This window comes from Epithele typhae (assembly GCF_022376455.1).
Source record: "Epithele typhae strain CBS 203.58 chromosome Unknown BXZ73scaffold_206, whole genome shotgun sequence".
Lineage (NCBI taxonomy): Eukaryota > Fungi > Basidiomycota > Agaricomycetes > Polyporales > Epitheliaceae > Epithele > Epithele typhae.
This window is the reverse complement of record NW_025954397.1, coordinates 8,285-28,030: the sequence shown is the minus strand read 5'-3', so window position 1 is coordinate 28,030 and position 19,746 is coordinate 8,285. Positions and strand designations below refer to the sequence as shown.

General features: G+C 58.1%; 4 protein-coding genes across 4 annotated transcripts; 3 read left to right on the top strand and 1 right to left on the bottom strand.

The window, feature by feature from the left end:
- Positions 1-6,957: 6,957 nt before the first annotated feature.
- On the bottom strand, positions 6,958-7,743 carry BXZ73DRAFT_109028 (uncharacterized protein; the record flags this gene model as incomplete). Its single annotated transcript, XM_048017246.1, has 4 exons — positions 6,958-6,993; positions 7,053-7,124; positions 7,171-7,292; positions 7,353-7,743. The coding sequence occupies 4 exons, from the start codon at positions 7,741-7,743 to the stop codon at positions 6,958-6,960; spliced, it is 621 nt and encodes a 206-aa protein (XP_047870889.1).
- A 644-nt stretch (positions 7,744-8,387) lies between these two features.
- On the top strand, positions 8,388-10,426 carry BXZ73DRAFT_109027 (uncharacterized protein; the record flags this gene model as incomplete). The annotated part of the gene is made up of 7 exons (XM_048017245.1): positions 8,388-8,501; positions 8,638-8,672; positions 8,733-8,799; positions 8,854-9,399; positions 9,483-9,490; positions 9,558-9,660; positions 9,722-10,426. The coding sequence occupies 7 exons, from the start codon at positions 8,388-8,390 to the stop codon at positions 10,424-10,426; spliced, it is 1,578 nt and encodes a 525-aa protein (XP_047870888.1).
- Positions 10,427-11,895: 1,469 nt separating this feature from the next.
- On the top strand, positions 11,896-12,571 carry BXZ73DRAFT_109026 (uncharacterized protein; the record flags this gene model as incomplete). The annotated part of the gene is made up of 4 exons (XM_048017244.1): positions 11,896-12,062; positions 12,115-12,218; positions 12,289-12,451; positions 12,520-12,571. The coding sequence occupies 4 exons, from the start codon at positions 11,896-11,898 to the stop codon at positions 12,569-12,571; spliced, it is 486 nt and encodes a 161-aa protein (XP_047870887.1).
- Positions 12,572-13,013: 442 nt separating this feature from the next.
- On the top strand, positions 13,014-13,336 carry BXZ73DRAFT_93778 (uncharacterized protein; the record flags this gene model as incomplete). The annotated part of the gene is made up of 2 exons (XM_048026698.1): positions 13,014-13,107; positions 13,173-13,336. 2 exons carry the CDS (start codon positions 13,014-13,016, stop codon positions 13,334-13,336), a joined length of 258 nt encoding a protein of 85 aa, XP_047870886.1.
- Between the last annotated feature and the right edge of the window lie 6,410 nt (positions 13,337-19,746).

The following is a 19,746-nucleotide window of genomic DNA, read 5'->3' as shown; positions in this document are numbered from 1 at the left end:
TTCTACTCTCCTGCTGGGGGGTCGGTAGGAGCGAACACGTTGTGAGCGGGCACCCTGCGGTAGGGCGTTTCCGTGAGGCAGTGGATGGACTCCTACGCGCGCTGCGACCGTATTCAATCCCAAAAGACGCAGTGAATTCAACGTGCCATATAATGTCTCTTTAGCGTTCAGGCGCGCCGAAGTATGCGCTACTACAGCATTCTCCCTGGTCAACCATGTCGAAGTCCCGTGTTCTCAGAGGGACGATCCCTCCCCACTAATACCAGATATCACACATGTCCTCGTAGACTTCGTCGGGGATTCCGTCGTCGCCCCACATGTACCCTGCCTCCACCTCCACCTCCACTCCGTGCTCCGCGAACACCTCGAAGAGGCGCGCGCACGCTTCTCGCGGCGTTTCCAACGCGCGTGCAAAAGCCCGGTACTCCAACGAGGCGGGGACCAGGCTCCGCACGCGCACACGGCGGAACGCGGGGTACCGCGCGCCGTCCGCGAGCGTCGCCGCGAGGCGCGGGAGCGTGCGCGCGTGCCCCCAAACGTCCTCGACGTCCTCGCCGTCGTACGCGAGCGTGAGCCGGAGCTCTTCGAGGCGCGGGTGCGGCGCGCGGGCGCGCGCGAAGTGCGCGGTGAGGATGTCGACGAGCGCGGGCGACGCGAGCGCGCTGTCGCGCACGGTGTGCCAATCGCGGCGGCGCTCGGGCTCGCCGTAGATGATGTGGAGGGAGCGCAAGTTCGGGCAGCCCGTGAGCGCGTCCAAGAGGCGGCGCGTGTTCTCGTCTGTTGGGATGCGGGTCAGAGGTAGGATGGTTGAAGAGAGGCAGCGGGAACGTACGCGTTCCATCGTCGTCATGGAGGGAGTCGAGGGATTGCGAGTGGCTGAGCAGCACGCTGAAGTGCTGCAGGCTCGGGAAGTTCCCGTCGAATGCATCCCACTTTATCGTAGAGAGGGTCCAGTACTGAGGCAAGTCCAACGTGATCAAGGACTCGCGCGAGAGGAGGCGGTGTCGGATGAGTTCGTCGAGAAGCGCGCAGGCATTCATGCGTCCTACACTCGGGGTGCCTCTGAGGTAACTTGTGTGGTGAAAATCCGCGGCGAGATGGAGGATACAGGGGAGCTGACAATCCTCCACGTTTTGAGGGACGTTGACGGCTCTGGCAGCACCGCAGGTTGATGTCACGTCCACGCCGCGGAGGGTCAGGGTGTTGAAAGATAGCCGAGGCAAACGCCGAAGGGTTGATACGAGAAGCGGGAGGGGAAGCAAGGAGGGCATTGTGGAAGATGCGACGAATATGATCTGCCGAAGGTTGGGGAATCGGACTGTCCAGTCCTCTACAATATCTTTATCATAGGTTGAACGGTCGTCGGATTCGAGGCTGAGAGCAAGGGTCGAAGTTGGTAGTGAGAGGGCTGGGTGTGTGGAGAGCACGGAGCGCAAATTGTCGCTGGGATCCTTTTGCGTGTTATCCTTCCCGGTTGGGACGGGGATACTGATGGAGGAGAACAGGCGGAATTGGGCCCTGCCACACCATTGCCGGCAAACAAGGGCACAGGAGGTGAGAGTGTCGAGAGGATCAACCTGGTCGATGACGAGGTCATACAGCTCCGGGGGCAGAGTAGGCGACATTGGGAGAGAGGTAGTCGAGGAGATAGTGTGTGTGTATGTGTGAGTGAGTGCGAGTGAGAGGGATAGATGTACCCGGAGAAGCCCCTGGGTCCACCTCCTTACGCATTATGACTCACGAGTATACCTCCATCGATCAAGCCCCATTGCACATTCGGCCTGCCCCTGCTTGCGGAGCTTACACTCGAGAGAACGTGGGAATGCATATACCTCAGGCTTGTGGGCCACCTAAAACGACTCTGCGGGATGAAATGTGCAGCATGATGGGACGTACAACATGTCGGAATACTTATCAGAGAGCAAACAACAAGCACGATAGCAGATAACCTCGACAAGCCGCCCAGCTTTCCAGCACCCGTTCCTACGCCGGGTGCGCCTCTTCCCACTGCCGGTGGACGTCCCTCAGCAGCTTCAGGAACTGCTGAGCGTGCATCTGCGGCGTGACCGGCGCGACCTCGTCGAGCATCCGCACCACCCGCGCGTCCTCCCCGCGCACGCCGCGCTCCCCGTACAGCCGCGCGAGCTCCCAGATCTCGTGCGCGACCTCGGCCTGCGCCGGCTTCTGGCCGAGCGCGGTGAGCACCTGCTGGCGCGACACCGCGACGCCCCCCGCGCCCTGCAGGTCCGGCGGGGTCGGGGTCCCGACGAAGCGGTCGAGCGCGCGGCGGATGTACGCGAACTGCGCGAGCTGCGAGCGCATCGTGACCTCGCGCGCGCGCGCGGCGACGAACGCGTCCCAGCCCGGCTCGCGCGCCATCACCTCGCGCACGTGCCGGACGACGATCGAGTCGAGCTCGGTCGAGGGCGCGCCGGAGAGCGTCGGCTTGTTGAACATCGCGGACGGCGCGATGCTGGTTGGCATCTGTGCCAGCTGGGGCGCTTGGGATGGGGCGGATGGCTGGCTGGTGGGACCTGGTCGGGGTCCGGTTCCCGAGAGGCTCCGAGAGGCGTCGAATGACGATTGACCGAAGCCAGTCGAGGTTGTAAACCTTGAGAAGCCAGAAGAGGAGGACGATGTCGTGCTGGTGTTTGCCTTCGAGAAGGAGCCCGTCGATGTCTTCGACGTGTCGGCGTACGCAGCAAACCCGCTAGACGACGCAGTCCTCGACGTCGTAGACGAAGCACCTGCCCCGGCATACGCAGCAAAACCCGTCATCGAGGTGCCAGATGAGGGCCCTGAAGAACCGGAAGCCGTGCGTGACGACGCCGACGATGTTCTGTAATGGCTTTGGAAGAAATTCGCATTGCTCGACGAGGCCTGCGGCGGAGACTTCGGTCGTGGCTGAGGGGGTGTTTTCTGTCGCGGGACCACGATGGGTTCAGGGCGGTGGGGAACCACTGCCGCCACCCTCTGCCGCTTTGGCGGGGAAGGCGCCCCACCATATGCTGCCCAGGTAGCGGATTGATCGGCTGTGACGGCACTCTGAGCGAAGGAAGCAGGGAGCTCTCGCTGCACCTGAATGCGGGGTGAAGGCTGAACGATCTCCATAGGTACAGCATGGGACAGGGCAGGAGATGACGACGCTGGCGAGGCCACATCGTCTCCGAACTCCGATTGAGGCGGGGGCGGAGATGAGAAGTCTTGCGAAGGAGTATGGGACTGCGAAGGCCGAACGGACGGAGAACGCATAGAAACGGGCGAGAGTGTGTCTTGTCGTTGTGGTGGATCCTGTTGCACGGCTGATGTGGCGGACATCATGGACTGCATACTGGCGGAACGCGCTCTCTTCGAGAGCGAAGTGCCAAGGGAAGTAGTATCGAAGCCAGAACGTTGTGCTGAAGGAGAGGAAGGATCGTCGATGCTGAAAAGACTAGACAGGCTCTCCCGTTTCCTATGCTGGACTTGTGCGTAAGGGTTCTTGGGGGAAGGGAACGAGTCGGTATCGGGAGTGAGCAAAGAGCGCTCTGTTCTCCATGGAGACATAGGTGTGTGGGTAGTCGTCGCGGGAGCAGTCGCTGGTGGAGCGACAGAGATAGGCGGAGGAATAGTTGCAGTTGAGGGCACAGTTACAGGTGGGGCGACGGTGGCTTGTGGAAGGACGACAGCATGTGGAGGGGCGACAGCATTTGGGGGGATGACAGCATGTGGTAGGACATAAGAAAGCTGAGGAGTCGAGGCATGGGGATGAACAAGTTTAGGAAGGGCAGCAACAGATACCGGGGGAGGAGCTGCAGCAGTGGCAGGAGGTGGGTTCTGAGCACTTCGTGAGTGGGGAACGATGAACTGGTAGGCGCATACACTCACATCCTCAACATAAACCTCAAGTGTGCGGTCCGCCGTCACCTTCAGATTGGCAGTCTTCAAGTCCTTCTCCCCCTCCGTCGGCAGCCGGAGGAAGTACTGCTTGAACTTCCCCCGCAGCGTGTAGATCTTCGCCCGACCTTCAATGTACTCCTATAAACCTCCCGCACGCCTGCGAGAACCAAGAGGTCCACTCACCATCAATGCGAGAAGGACTGTTCTGCAACTCTTTCGCCACCTCCGCCGCGTCGGCCCAAAACCCGCCGTCGGGACCCTCCGCAGGCTTCAGCGGCACCCGAATCTCCGCCAACTCCCCCTCCGCATTTGGCACGCGCTTGTCCTCGATGAGCAGTGTGAGTACGCGGCACACTCGAGGTGGTGGTGACTGTTGCGCGCGCTCGCGCCGGTGGGGACGTGATCGAGAGCCGGGCGAGTGTGCGCGGCGATCCCGACGGTCTTTCTCTTTCTCCTTGCGTCGCTCTTCACGGTTAGGGTCGTGCGAGAACGTCGAGGGGATAGCATAGGGATCCGGGTTGGGCGCCGAGTCGGGGGCTGGGCCTGACTGTGGATGGTCGCCAATGTCAAAATTGAGGTCGATGTTGGAGGTGTGAGGCGGAGATGCAGGAGTGGTGGAAGCGGGGCGACCTGTTGGGATGGGAGTGGCAGCATTCTGTTGGGATGGGGCACTGGAGGTAGAAACGGCTCCTGGCGCCGGGGTTGTCGTGCGAGAGTTGGAGGCGGGCGATGGACGGGAGCTCTGCGAAGTGGGCGGTTGCGCGGATGAGGGTGCGAGAGAAGACGTCGGCGCTGCTGCGAGGGTAGCGGCCGCTGAGAATGACGGTACGCGTTGCCGGTCGTAATCATAGCGATAGTAAGATGGTTTCGGCCCGGTGGGTGCTGCAGATTGCCCGATAGTCTCCGAATTGTGGGGTGGTCGAGGGCTGGGAGTAGATGTGGCAGCAACGACTGGAGGATGCAACTCTGCTCGAAAGGCAGACCCATATGGCCCCGCGGGTGCGGCAGTGTTTCCTCCGACGACAGACCCGCCCTTCTTGTAGTTCTGTACTCGAAACGCCGTCCGCACGCCAGGAAGACTATGGTACGGCGTCGTCGCAGGATCCGGGGGCTTGGGGGCAGTAGAAGTGGACGTGCCTTTGTCTCGTTCTTTCCCCTTTCCCCTTCCTTTCGATGTCTGCTTCTTTTGCTCCTGTGTGGGGAGACGTGGAGCTGGTGCTGGGAGGATACCGGGGGTGGGAGTGATAACGAGGGGAGTTGCAGGAGCCTTGAAACCCACAGGCTGACGAAGAATAGAGGTGCCTGTGGTTGAGGAAGACGCTGCCGAGGATGACGGGTCGAAGTTCGTTGGGCGAGCTGGTTGTACCTCTTCGTCGTCCGAGCCGTCGTAACGCGGCGTGTGGCGTACCTGGGACGACTATATACATGTAAGCACGACCCAGCGACCCCGCAAATGGAAGACGCACCACCTCGGTATCGCTGTCATCCCTGCAATACCGAAGTCAACTGATGTTCACATCCACCCTTGGACAGCACATGGTAGCATGTGTGCTCGTGCCCTGTGGTGCGCTTGTAAACAAAGACCGCATACCACCAGCCCGAATCGGCCGTTACACTCCTGGAGCACCCTCGTGGAGACCGCGGATCCACCAAACTCCTCACAACAATGCATAAATCAAACTCAAGCTAAGACTCACGATGAAGCATCGGCCATGGCAAATCTTTAACAACGAGCTAAGGTCTTGGGGGATGACCAACACCGGGAGGAAAGGTTCTAGAGATTGTTGCTGTTGACGGCCGGCCAAATGGAAGCGGTATTACAGCATATGTAGATGGGCGAAGCATGAAGGCATGGCCGGCATACGATAGGATCTGTGGTAGTGGCGGGGTAGGGATAATACCCATAATAGGCAGACCACAGTTGATTCGCGATCACGTGGCGTATGTCACAGGACGCGTCGCAACTCGCGTTCGGACAATGGGTTGGGGCTTACGAAACTTAAAAACGGATCTTGCGCTGCATGACATCAAATGTGGGGTTTCGATGTAGCGTAGTACACGATTCCGGATAAAGGCCAGTGCGGGAGCAGTCCTCACCGGGCCAAATTCAGAGATGTGCTTTAGCATCGTAGCGGCCCCAGCCCTTGGACCAATCGATAGCCGCGAAAACAGGTATTGGTGCAGTAGAAGCGATCGAAATCACTCTCGACCACTCGGCATCCACGGGTGGTATTGCAGACTATAACAGAAAGAGCAGATGGATGGCGGTACTTCATATGATATGTAATAATCAAGGGCATGTGGATAGAGCGTATCGTAGCCCACATTGCCCGACTGGAGTCGCGACGTCGAGCTCGCTGCAGAGGGTTTTGCTAGTAAAGAAAGGCGAAATGAGCACTGGTGCATCATCATTACATACAAGACATACCAAAGAGGCATCTAGCCTACCGAGAACACTTGGTCTAGGATCGGTCAAGGTGAACTGTGTAGGGAGTGGTGGGGGCTGCTGTCTTGAGCACGATAGTATAGGCGAACAAAGCATGATCGGACGTACAAAGATGAATGGACGTCTCTCGGTGTCCACGTTCTGTATTCGTGGGCGACATTGTACTCTTCGATGCACTTGCTCGCCGTTCTCATCGCGATTACGCGCGTTGTAAATATCGACAATAAAAGTGGGTGCTGGTGAGGAAGTGGGATTCAGCGAATGGAATGTTCACATCGACATAACAGACGTACGACAACCCAGGAGCCTAGGATACAGATACGGGACACAAAGAAGACTTTCGAACTCTTCCATTTGTCGGAGATACGGAAGGAATCAGTGGCGGCCTCCCTATCGAGTAACAAGTCAGGTGCCTTCAAGCCCAGCCCAACTTGACAAAGGCGACAAGTGAGGATGAAGCCTTCGACATCCTCGTCGGGAACGGGCTGCTCTCGTGACACATTGGGACGAGGCCGGTGGCGTAATGCCTCCTGTAGGCGCAGAAGTGGTCCCTTGCGGTGCCGAATGGAGAGGTGCAAGAGAGCGAGGGGGTATAATTTACGATAACTTAACAGGACACGACCTCGGCGACGTCATATAGCCCGATTGGAGTTTTGACGTTCATAGCGCTGAAGGAAGCACGGGATGATATGAGTAGGTGTACATCGCGACATCAGCGAGAACATACCGCAGAAGAGTTTAATCGGGCACTGCTGCTGGGCTCGGTGTGGATGAACTCGGCAGGAAGCGGTGGGGGCTGCTGCCTTGAGCATGCATACGAGAAGTCAATGAGACAAAGAACGCACCACGATGAATTGGTCTCCCCCATCCCCCGTCTGCCCTGTCCAACGGAATGGCATTAAGCGACGAGTTTCTGCCGCCTTTGAGGTGATATGCGCTAGGTTGATGTCGTTGATAAACATGTGCGCTGGCGTGGAGCAGGAGAATGAGCAAACGAGAATCTCTACGGACGACGAGAAAGACGCACGACACCCGAGCTGCCTAGGAAGCCGATATTGAACATAACGAACACCTCTGAATTCGTCTAATTCACGGAGGAAGGGCGGGAACCAGAAGTCGGCGAATGCCAAGGTCTTGTGGTCGAGCGACAGGACTGGTTCCTTGAGACCCTGCTTGACGAATGCGACACGGCAAGTGAGGATGAAACCTTCAATGTCCTCTTCGGTAAGAGAACTATTCTTGCGATACATCGGCACAAGGCCTGTGGGGTTGTATGCTCTGTAGCCATAGAAGTGTTGGGATGCAGCGCCGATAGGCTCGGTGTATTTGACAACGGCTTCGGAGATACCGTATCCTTTGACGCAGAGATGGCCAACTTGTTCGTTGGAGAGGAGGAAGCCGGCGACGTAGATCGACATCGGGGATGAGAGTGTGGGTGGAAGAGTGGCGCGCAATGGGGACAAGGGAGAGGAGTGAAAGTGGCCGGAGAGGGCTCAGTTCGACTTCGGCCCGCAACCGCCCGGTTCCAACCGCCTCAGGCGGAGTTTGAATGAGAGCTCCCGCAGGCGGGTTTCAAACGCTCGTGACTGGCACCGCCACACGACTTTCAACCATCCCCGTGCCTGCCGCATTGGGGCCTCAGGCCTCCGTTCTGACCACCACACAGGCGGCTATGGTCTCCCATTGTTCTCTGCGTCCATATAACATGTCGGGGCCAATTTCCCTTCTCATTCTCTTTCACTGCCATCTTCAGGCCGCACGTCTCCCACTCTTGACCACTCGGGCCATCGTCTTCAACCTCTCGCGGCTCTCCTCCGATCGTCAGCCGTAAATTCAACAACAAAGATATGCCTCCGGCGTTACGTCCTCGTAGGAATGGCAGGGCTATCACTGAAGCTCTCGGAATGTGCGTATTCTCCCATTCTTATATCCCATCCACCGTCGGATTTGCCTCATCATGATGATCCGGTCCAGACCACCCACTGGGCTGGACCTAGTGGCCCCTTCACCATCGGTGGCTCCCACACCTCCTCCTGCTTTACTCTTTCCAATATCGTCGTCAATGCCTGCTATACCACCTCCCGCCAGCATCTCCCCTCCCACCGTTACTCCCGTCGGCTCGGGCAATCTCCCCGTCGTTGTCGCGTCCGACTCTGCACATGTCGCTGGGAATAAGGTAAAGGAAAAGATTTCGAGGCTCAAGGATGTTTTGTTGTCTTGGCTTCCTCGTAGGCGCGATGTCAGTACATTCGTTCCCATTAGTTCATCATTGTCACGACGCTAACCGAAGCTCATCTCCCCAATACTTCTAGTCACCGTTTGGGAACTGGCAGCCGTCTGATCAAGCGTATGTATATGAGGTCTATGCATATATAGGTGGCTGAAGATCACTGATCTACCTTTTCAGAGCAACCCGTGCTCAAACCAGGGTCATCTCGGGCATGCGGCTGATCAACTCGTTGAACGATGAAATGGTGTGTTCGCTCACTGGTATATTTCACGTGTACTAAGTAACTCGACGTTCACAGATCCCAGGACTGGTAAATGCAGCAGTCAACGAAGCACGGCAGCAAGCTATCGACGCTTTGGTAGAGGCACGAGTGGAGACAAGAGTCCAAGAACGCCTCGCAGAAATAGATGAGTCCCGCATCCAGAAACGAGTCAATGAGCATCTTCAGGAGATCTTGGGAGAAAACGCTCCCGACCATGTCGCTGCGGCCTCCAGTCGCTCCGAGGGCACTTCTTTCGTTGCGTCGACACTGTCTCCGCATGATTCAGTGTCCGCCGCATGCAAACCTTCATCGACCCACGCGACCCCCCTCACCCCCTCATCAATTCCAGAGAACCGCGCCGATCCTTCAACGTCGACACCCGACTCGGTTGGCGCGGATCCCTCGTCGAGCCCAGATACCGGCAGTGTTAGCCCTTCGGCTACTAGTAACGCCTCCGATAAGACTCGAGCAGCAGACCCCACTCCCGAGAATCCGGAGAAGGCACAGCAACCTGATGTGCAGCGCGCACTCCTACTTCACGACACCATACGAAATCTGATCATCAACCTTTTGCTTGACATGGTACGTTCTCATCTCACACCTCTTAAGTACGTCCGCATTCTGACGAACAATTTCCCGGCATTCTTTTGCTGCACCACATGCAGTCGCAAGGGTGAGTATCGTCGTTGTCGTATAAATGAACGTATCTCTGAGACTTCGAGCATTTTCATGATACACAGGAAGCCGGTGGACGAGCAGAGGTTTGCCGACGCCAACCGTGCTCTCAATGCACTGGTAAGTGCCCAGGAAGCCCAAACATTCCACGTCCCGAGAGATCCGCCGGTGAGTCGCCATACCGTTTATATGATGTACGCATACGTTGCTGAGTTGTATTCTGCGCCAGCAAACTATTCAAGAACTTATCGACCGTACGCCGCCTTGGATCTGGGAGGTTATTCGGTACATCCAGCTCAAGTCCACCAGGTACGAATGCAGTGTCGACGCGATCGTATCTATGTTGCTCTTCTATGCATTCTCTGGTTGGGGTTCGTTCAAGATCCTCCCACAGTACAAGGTTCGCAAGGAGGTGATGTTATCTGACGAAGATCTGGCGTATTTCAAGTCGCTTTCCGACGACATCAAGCTGCGGATCAAAGCAGAGAATGAAGGATGGATCGCCCAGCTCTCGACCGACTCGCTTAACCGTGTCGTGGCCGCTCGCTCTGAGGGGCGCGCTTCTTACGTCATCCCCGAGTTCTTGGTTTGCGCCGTCGATATACACGGCAGGCCGAGCAGGGTCATCTTGTTCGTGGAAGACAAGCTCAACGCAAATCCCCTAGAACAGCTTATGGTTTACTTCGACGCATTCAAGCACGAGGTCGAAGTGTACGGCCTGGGATGCCGCATTGTGCCTGTTTCTCAAGGTGGTCAAGGTATCCAGGCGATGCTCTGGCGCCGCGCACCTGGCGGCGGTCCTGCTCTTAGGGTCTTCGACGAAGGCCACAACGCCTCCAACCACTCCGGCTGGTACCGTCTCGACAGCGACTTCATCCTTCAGCACTTGGTGAACCTCTGCAAGGAGAACTGGAAGTACGCTGCGAACGTTTAGACCAAGTCTCGGGAACACATGGTACGCGTTTCCCCCGTTGCGGTGCTCCGTTGAAGCGCGCCTGACCATGCGCGTACATCAGGTACAAGACCGCACTCTGTCGCAGGCTTCTGGTATTCTCGCTCGCATCACTCTTCTCTTTTACCCACGCTCATTTACGCACATCACGACCTCGTTCATTCACGCCACTTACAACCCGCGCTCACAAACCACGCTCCTTCACTCGCTATTCATTGCACCGTGTCACTCGTTTTCTAATGAATTCTCCACGTCTTAACTCAACTCATGTCGCTGTATCTGCTTGTATCCATAAACTGGTATCCATGCCCTCCTATCGTTACCTGTACCGCTCACGGTGGAGTTTTACAACCCCCTAGAGAGGCCAGATGCTCCTGCTGTTCTGGTGCGAGTGCAGGCGCGCAATACGCGAAGAGGTGCCGTCACCCTACCACGCCCAGGATAACGACCCAGCGAGATTGCTGAGCGCTTTGAATGCAATCCAGGCGACCCTCCTGAGGTGCTTGCTCGCCGGTCGATCGCGTTGGAAGAACGCCAAGCCATGGGGCCCGGGCGGCCCCGAATGAAACTCCGCCTTGGCGCCAAAGGGCTCGAAAATCGAGCGCCTCTCTAGATCTGTCTCTCGTCTCATGTAGACGACTCTCTCACTCTTGCCCTACCACCACCAGACCACTGCCATCTCACTCCGCGCCGTACTCATACCCGTATTCATCTACGATGTCGCTCCACATAGACGGTATATCAGTATACGTAGCCGGTTTCCCCCTCTCCACTGCAGAACAAATCGGCCACCTGTGTATCAAGGGATACGGTTTATCAGAAGGTCTCGTCAACAACCGCGACTGACCTGATGACGCGGCATGGTACCATTTCTGCGCCTACAATACCCACAACCCGAGTGGACTTATTCCGATGTTCCGCAAGAAGAGTCGCCTTCTAGACGAGGATCTACATGGCTTCATTCTTACTTGCAGTGTCACCTTCGTCAGACCGGGCCACAAGGAACCAGACTTGTCGCTAAAAAAGTGTCCACAGCCTGCGCCAATTTCTGGTTCCCCCCTTTTCTCCGTGAAATGGACAGGTTTACATAAGGATGTTCGATATGTCCAGTATCGAGTCTCGAGGCGGCTTGGATATCGTATGTTCTCCACCTGGATCGCGTTATCCTTCCTGATTTCATCATACCACATCAGCCCCCAGCTTCATTATGGGCATCTACGATTCTCGCACGCGCAATAAGCCACAGCGACCCCTTCAGAAAGCGCCGCGACGTCGCCGATGGATGGATAAGGCGAATGGCCGAGGGCCGCTGTTCATACTTATATGAACGCCGATGGAGCGCCTTCACCAGTACCCACTATCCCCTCCATATCCTCGGATCGTGGGACTGCGGCGTCTGCTCCGACTCTGCTACGTTCAACACGCCGTCGCTCTCTGGCACGCCCTCGACCATGCTCAACTCGATCGCCACCTGCGCAAGGACGGTCGCCCGCGAGCCGAGCTGGGACACATTCGTGGCCTCGCGATTCGTCTTCTGTAACCCGACATGTTCGTTCCGCTCATCGCGCTCTCTGGCACTCAACAAGGACACTGCGGGCGGGTGCGTACAAGAACCCACGTGCGTCGGCTCGCTCGTGATCCGGACATAGGCTGACCTTACGCGCGCGCAGGCTGTTCGAGCAAACGAAGGGCCCTGCGCCGACGCGCGATGGGCTCGCGCTCAATATCTCCGCCGCATTTATCGTGGCAATGTTCTGGGGTTCGCTCACCAAAGGTGCGTGTGTTCGCCTTCGTCCCGATTCTGCTGGCCCGTGTGCTGGCATCGGGTCGCAGCGCGCACACAGTGCGCCCACTGGCGTACTACCCCAACGGGTCCCCGTATCGATCCATGCGGCACGCGTTCGCGTCGATCTCGCAGGAGGGCTCCGCGCGCGCCGTCGCCCGCACGCTTCCCACTCAGTGGTGCATGTTGTTGTGGTCTGTTTCCTACTTTATAGCGGTTATCAAGTATGCGCGCACACTACGGCACCAGCCGAGGCTGAGCGCTGATCCACCGCCAAGCTTGCCACGACCAGGACTTTGAACGCTGATCTCCCGCTCGCGCTAACCATTCTACCCTCCTTATAGCTCCTTGGTACTACGCTTGAGCTCACTCAGCCCAACGTCTACCTCTCCATCCGTCCTGCCGTATCCATGCAGTCACAGCGGCGCGGGTGGGATAAGAAGGCGCCCGGCGAGCTCGGGCGAGGTTCGATTCTGGTCCGCTCCACCTGGGCTCGGCAGCCCTGTTCAAATGTCGAAACATACGCTCATCGCAAACGGGAGCATCCATATAACGCATCCGATTCGGTCGCGATGGGGGCAGAGGGCCTGGAAGTGCTGCGGTAAGGCGGCGCGCTTCTATCCCAACCTCCTCCATGTCATCCTCGAGCTCGAATGACGTTGTCGTCGTTGGGGTGGTTTCCATTGGTCGAACGCGAGGGCACGGCACCGTATAAATACTCGCCTCAGAGGCCCGTCGACTCCGACCAGTCCCCGCCCCATCGTATACCCCCCGCACTCGATCACCATGCTCTTCAAGCTCTCCTCCCTCGTTGCAGCCGCTGCTATCCTCGCCACCGGAGCTCATGCCGGCCCCATCGCCTACGGCATCTGCCAGACTGGTGGGTGCCCCGACTGCCCCTCCGTCCTTCCAGTGCGTCGGACGAGTATCGACACATGCTCCCAGGCTGCAACGCCGTCGTCGTCGCCTGCTACGCCGGCGCGGGCTTCACCTTCGGAACCGTCACCGCCGGCCTCGGCGTCCCCGCCGCCATCGTCGCCTGCAACGCCGCGCTGGGAACCTGCTCGACGGCCTGTGCCACCATCGGGCTCTTCGCCCCGACTCCGTAGGCGGCTCGAGCCCGGCCCACGAGGTTCGTCCCGCTCTGATCAACGGCGTACCTTCGACTGCTGAGTACTATTGTGCCAGTGTCCCATGGTTTGGAAGTCAGTTGGCTGGAGTTGACATCGTGTCTCGCAATCGGTGACTCGAGAGGCCCTTCGTTTGTACCAATATCCCCATCGTTTTCCCGTATAAAAGTTGTAGTTTCGACTGTGTCGCGCGCGCGAGCGATTGAATAATGGTCTTGAGGTAAAGGTTCGGCAGATCTCGCGGCTCGAGGCGAGGCACGTGCTCAGCGAGCCAAACCGAATCATTGACAAAGTCACATTCCCATGCGAACAGCATGCTTCATGCTGCTGGCCTTGCGGCTCAGCGTGCATGACTCATGAGCTGGCAGAGCCTGTCGTGGAGGTACTCTGGTAAGGTGGCAGCGCTGGCACCGGGACCCAACGTGCTTCGATCTCAACCTCCTTCGTGTCATCCTCGAGTGACGCGGGATGATCTGAGGGCACAGGACCACATAAACACTCGCCTCAGAGCCCTGTCGACCCTCACTAAACTCCCCGCACTCGACCATCATGCACTTCAAGCTGTCCTCCTTCCTCGCTGCCGCTGCCCTCCGCGCCACCTGCGGATCTCAGGCCGGCCCCATGGCCTACGGTATTTGCCAAACCGGTGAGTGGCCCGACTGCGCCTCCGTCCTGGTGCGAACGAGTCTCGAGTCTCGACGCGCTCTCCCAGGCTGCAACAAGGGCGTCGTCGCCTGCTACGCCGGCGCGGGCTTCACCTTTGGCTCAATCTCCACCGCCGGCGTCGATGTCCCCGCCGCCATCACCACCTGCAACGCCACGCTGGGCGTCTGCTTGGCGGCCTGCGCCGCCGTCACGTTCTTTCCCTCGACGTAGATGGCTCGCATCCAGCCCACGAGGTCTGTCCCGCTCTGGTCGACGGCGTACCTTTAGCTGCTGAGCATCGTGCTAGATCCCAAAATTCGAAAGTCTGTTGGATGGAGTTGACATCGTGTTTCGAGGTCGGTGGCTCGTCGTCTGTACCAATGTCTCTTTCCCCGTATACATGGTTGCTGCGTCGCGCACAAGAGTGACAGAACGATGGTCTTGAGGTCAATATTCGGCAGTGAGGCCCAGTCGAGAATCGTCAAGAGGCGAGGCGAGGCGTATATGTGTGCCTGTGGTACACGTGTTCAGCAAGCCAAACCGAATCTCAGCGCCGCATCGCCAACAGCACGTTCACATACGAACAGCACGCGTTGTGCTACCGACCTTGCAGTCCGCCAACCTCTCCACTGGCCTCCCATTCGTCCTCCGCTCCCGCATCCCTGTGGCCGTGGGGGTGAGGTGCCGTCCCACGGTGAACACCGCAGGACGAATGGAAGGGGTGACGTTGGGCCGAGTGAGCTCAAGCGCAGTCTCAACGAGGTCTGATGAGGGCAGGAGGACTAGCGCGAGCAGGCGATTCGCGTTTTTGTACGGACGGTTCTGGTCATGGCAAGCTTGGCGGCGGATCAGCATTTGCTGGTGCTGTAGCGGGCGGATCGCCGCTATAAAGTAGGAAACAGACTACAACAACGTGCACTCGCGAGTGGGAGGTGTGTGGACAACCGCGCGGGCGGCGCGAACGCGTGCCGCCTGAAGCGATACGGGGACCCGTCGGGGAAGTATGCCTGTAGGCGCACTGTGCACGCGTCGATGTCAGTACGCGAGCAAACAGAATCCGGACGAAGGCGAGCGCACGCACCTTTGGCGAGCGAACTCCCGAGTGTCGCCACGATCGATGCGGCGGAGATATTGAGCACGAGCTCAGCGCGCGTCAGCCCGCCCTTCGTGTGAAGTTGAACTGCGTGTGTGCACAACGTCAGTCAGTCTGGCGAGCCAGCGAGCGGACGCACGTGCCCTTAGAGTACTCGTATGTACCCGTCCGGAGGTTTTCGCGCACGGTGTCAGCATCTCTCCTAGGTGCAAGAGAGCGTGAAAAACAGAAGACCGCGAACGTGTCCCAACCCGGCTCGCGTGCGATCGTCGTCGCGCGGTGGCAAACGACGAGCGACTTGGGCTCGGTCGAGGGCGCGTTGGATATCGCAGACGCCGCAGTTCCACGATCTGAGGATATCGGGGGATAGTGGGTGCTGGTGAAGACGCTCTATCAGATCTTCAGAGTTCAAGCGTTCAATCTCGAATTCCCTCGCTTCAACGTCCCCGCGAAGCGGGTTTTCGATGGAGGAGGCGACAATGGAGGAACAAATGCAGTGCGATATAATACGTGACAACTTAACAGGAGATGGTCATGGCTAGCAACACAAGATGGCCCGGTTGGATTCAAGCAGTCGATTACGCGGCATTGCGGTAGGCTGGTAACACAGTGTGACGTCAAAATGTGCAGTGTATGAAGGCGGGAGGAATACGTACAACAGATGCGTTCGACGGGCCACTGGGATCGCTGCAGACGAACTGCGCGGGGAGTGGTGGGGGCTGCTCTCCTTAGAAGTGTATTCGAGAAACCAATGATGCAAGAGACGTACCAGTATGAACAGCCCCCCATTCGCCTTCTCCATCCATCGTTGACGTCTCCGAACAGGTTGTTGGGAGTTTTTATTGCGCGTGCGGGCATCGTCAATGTCAGTTATGAAGCTGGGTGCTGACGTGGTGTGATCGAATCTGGAGGGACGACGCGGTCCATGAGAAGAAGAACGTACGACATCCCAGCCGCATCGGGACTCGATACTGGACGTATCGGACACCCTTGAACTCGTCCATTCCACGGAGAAAGGGCGGGAACCAGAAATCGGCACAGGCCGTGGACGCTTTGTCTAGTGACAAGTCTGGTTCCTTGAGACCTGGTCTGATGAAGGCGACACGGCAAGTAAGAATGAAGCCCTCTAGATCCTCGTCTAGAAGGTGACTGTTCTTGCGGAACATCGGAATCAGTCCGGTACGATTTTGCGTCTTGTAGACGTAGAAGTGGTGCCATGCGGCGTCGACGGGAGAGTCGCGGTTGTTGACCAGACCTTCCGACAAACCGTATCCCTTGATGCACAGGTGACCGATCTGTTCTGGGGAGAGGAGGAACCCGGCTACGTATATCAACATACCGCCGACGTGGGGCGACATCGTAGAGAAATATGGGGGTGACTGAGCAGACCGGAGTGAGGTGGTGGTGGTGGTGGTGGGGCAAGAGTGAACTGGGCGCCAGGTCTTCAGCCATGGTTTGACTTCGGTGACCGGCCCGCTTTCAGCTATGTCAAAAGAATGCTCGTGACTGACACTGCCACTCTTTAGCTTCAACCATCCCGATGCCGCCAGATCTAAACACGGCATGCATCCTGTACTACTCCTGGAAATCACGGGTATCTGAGCCGTCACACCTAGCAAACTATCGAAGAGCTCAGAGAGCGCGCTCCACCCTGGATCTGGGCCGCAATCCGCATCATCAAACTCCTCTCGACCAGGTACGAGTGCAGTGTGGACGGGATCGTGTCTATGCTACTCTTATACGCGTTCTCTGGCTGGGACTCCTTCAAGATCCTACCCCAGTACAAGGTTCGTGAAGAGGTAGAACTGACCGGCGAGGAACTGGCATGTCTCCGGTCGATGGTCGACGGCATGAAAGACAGAATCATCGCCGACAACGAGCATATGGCCGCTCTCGCGGAGAGGATCTCCACCGACTCGCTGAACCGTTTCGTCGCTGCTCGCTCCCAGGGTTGTGCTACTTTTGTCATTCCCAAGTTCCTGGTCTGCGCAGTTGACATCGACGGCAAGCCGAGCAGGTCATCCTATTCGTGGAGGACAAGCTGCGCGACAATCCCCGCCTGCGGCTCCAGAAGTACTTCGAGGCCTTCAAGTGGGAGCTCAACGTGTACGGACTTGGATGTCGCATCACCCCTGAGACGCGTGGGGGACAAGGTATTGAAGCGATGATCTGGCGTCACGGTATAGACGAGGACGGCGCCCCTCAGGCCGTCCAGCTCTTCGATGACGGTCATGACCTGGATAAGCACGGCGGTTGGTATCCGCTTGACAGCGACTTCATCCTTCAGCACTTCGTGGACCTTAGCAAGCAGTACTGGAAGAGCGCGGTGCGGGCTCAAACGGCTATCCATGGTGCGTGTCTCTAGAACCTCGCGGACTCAGCGCGTCTTCACCTCGAGCTCATCGTGCACACCAGGCTTTTCGAGCTCTGCAATCTCGCTCACATCGACATGACGATCATTCGCAACCATAACCACTCGTTTGCGCAACTCAACACTCACGCTCTCGCTCATTTCACTTAGAAGCTACGCTCTGTCGTTCTGTGCTTAGATTGTATCGCTCGCTTCTAACATCATGTCCACACTCATTACATTGACACTTGTATCATGGCGCTGTATCCATATATCATTCGTAATGTATACGAAAATTTGTGGCCTCGAGATACATCTGCCTGCGTTTCTAGGGACGCAGAATCCAATCGCACGCAGATCTGTAGTGACGTCGGCCGGCGCGGGAGGGACAAAAAGGCGCCCGGCGAGCTCGGGCGAGGTTCAAACGTTCACGTTCGATTCTGGTCCGCTCCACCTGGGCTCGACAGCCCTGTTCAAACGTCGACGAAAAATACGATCATCTCAAACGCGCGCATCCATCCGATTCGGCTGCGATGGGGGCAGAGGGCCTGGAAGTGCTGCGGTAAGGCGGCGCGCTTCTATCTCAACCTCCTCCATGTCATCCTCGAGCTCGAATGACGTTGTTGTCGTTGGGGTGGTTTCCATCGGTCGAACGCGAGGGAACGGCGCCGTATAAATACTCGCCTCAGAGCTCCGTCGACCCCCACCAGTCCCCGCCCCATCGTGTACCCCGCACTCGATACTCGATCATCATGCTCTTCAAGCTCTCCTCTCTCGTCGCAGCCGCTGCTATCCTCGCCACCGGAGCTCACGCCGGCCCCATCGCCTACGGCATCTGCCAGACTGGTGAGTGCCCCGACTGCCCCTCCGTCCTGCCAGTGCGTCGGACGAGTATCGACACATGCTCCCAGGCTGCAACACCGTCGCCGTCGCCTGCTACGCCGGCGCGGGCTTCACCTTCGGAACCGTCACCGCCGGCCTCGGCGTCCCCGCCGCCATCGTCGCCTGCAACGCCGCGCTGGGCACCTGCTCGGCGGCCTGCGCTACCATCGGGCTCTTCGCCCCGACTCCGTAGGCGGCTCGCGCCCGGCCCACGAGGTTCGTCCCGCTCTGATCAACGGCGTACCTTCGACTGCTGAGTACTATTGTGCCAGTATCCCATGGTTTGGAAGTCAGTTGGCTGGAGTTGACATCGTGTCTCGCAATCGGTGACTCGAGAGGCCCTTCGTTTGTACCAATATCTCCATCGTTTTCCCGCATACAAGTTGTAGTTTCGACTGTGTCGCGCGCGCGAGTGATTGAACGATGGTCTTGAGGTAAAGGTTCGGCAGATCTCACGGCTCGAGGCGAGGCGCGTGTTCAGCGAGCCAAACCGAATCTCTGTTGACGAAGTCACATTCACATGCGAACAGCATGCTTCGTGCTGCTGGCCTTGCAGTTCAAGCGCTCACCAACCTGTCCATAGGCCTCGTAGTCGTCCTCCGACGTGCCATGTGGCCTTGGGGGCGAGGCACTATCCCGCCAGCAAAATAGGGCCCTGTTCTGCTCGTCGCCCGCGCGCAGTCTATATGGCCGCCACAGAGGACGCACGCGTCCGCGTTCGGGACCGCCACGGGCAATCTTGTGTTGGTTTGACCCCAGCAAGATCGGGGGCGGCTGGCGGCTATCGCGGATGCTATATCTGCCCCTACTGGTACTGGTAGTAATAAGCTACGGCAATGGATTCTATTACGAGCTGCTCGTTGTCTTTCACTTCACTCCCCGACCCATTCGCATCTTCACTTCACTCGCATCTTCAATCCAACTTATGTCTCACGACAAGCAGTTCACTCTCTACACCCACTTCCGCGGCCCCAACGGCTGGTGCGCACCTTTCGATTCACATTCACTCCATTTGCTCTGGTACTAATCCGAGCTCCCCCAAACAGGAAGGTGGCCATAGTGCTCGAAGAGCTCGGCCTCACCTGGCCTCACCTAGGAGTCCAAGTACCTCGACATTGGTAACGGCGAGCACAAGGGAGCGGAGCACCAACGGCCGCATCCCCACCCTGGTCGACCACAAGAACGGCGACTTCGCCCTCTGGGAGTCGGACACGGCGATCCTCCTCCACCTCGTCGACAGGTACGACACCGAGAAGAAGCTCACCGTCGCCGACGACCGCGACCGCTACAAGATGATCCAGTGGCTCTTCTTCCAGGCCTCCGGCCAGGGGTGCGTCGCTCGTCTCCCCACGCCCGAGCTGACAGAGCCCGTCTCCCGCGCCGTCCGCGCACGCGCAGCCCGTACTTCGGCCAGGCGTT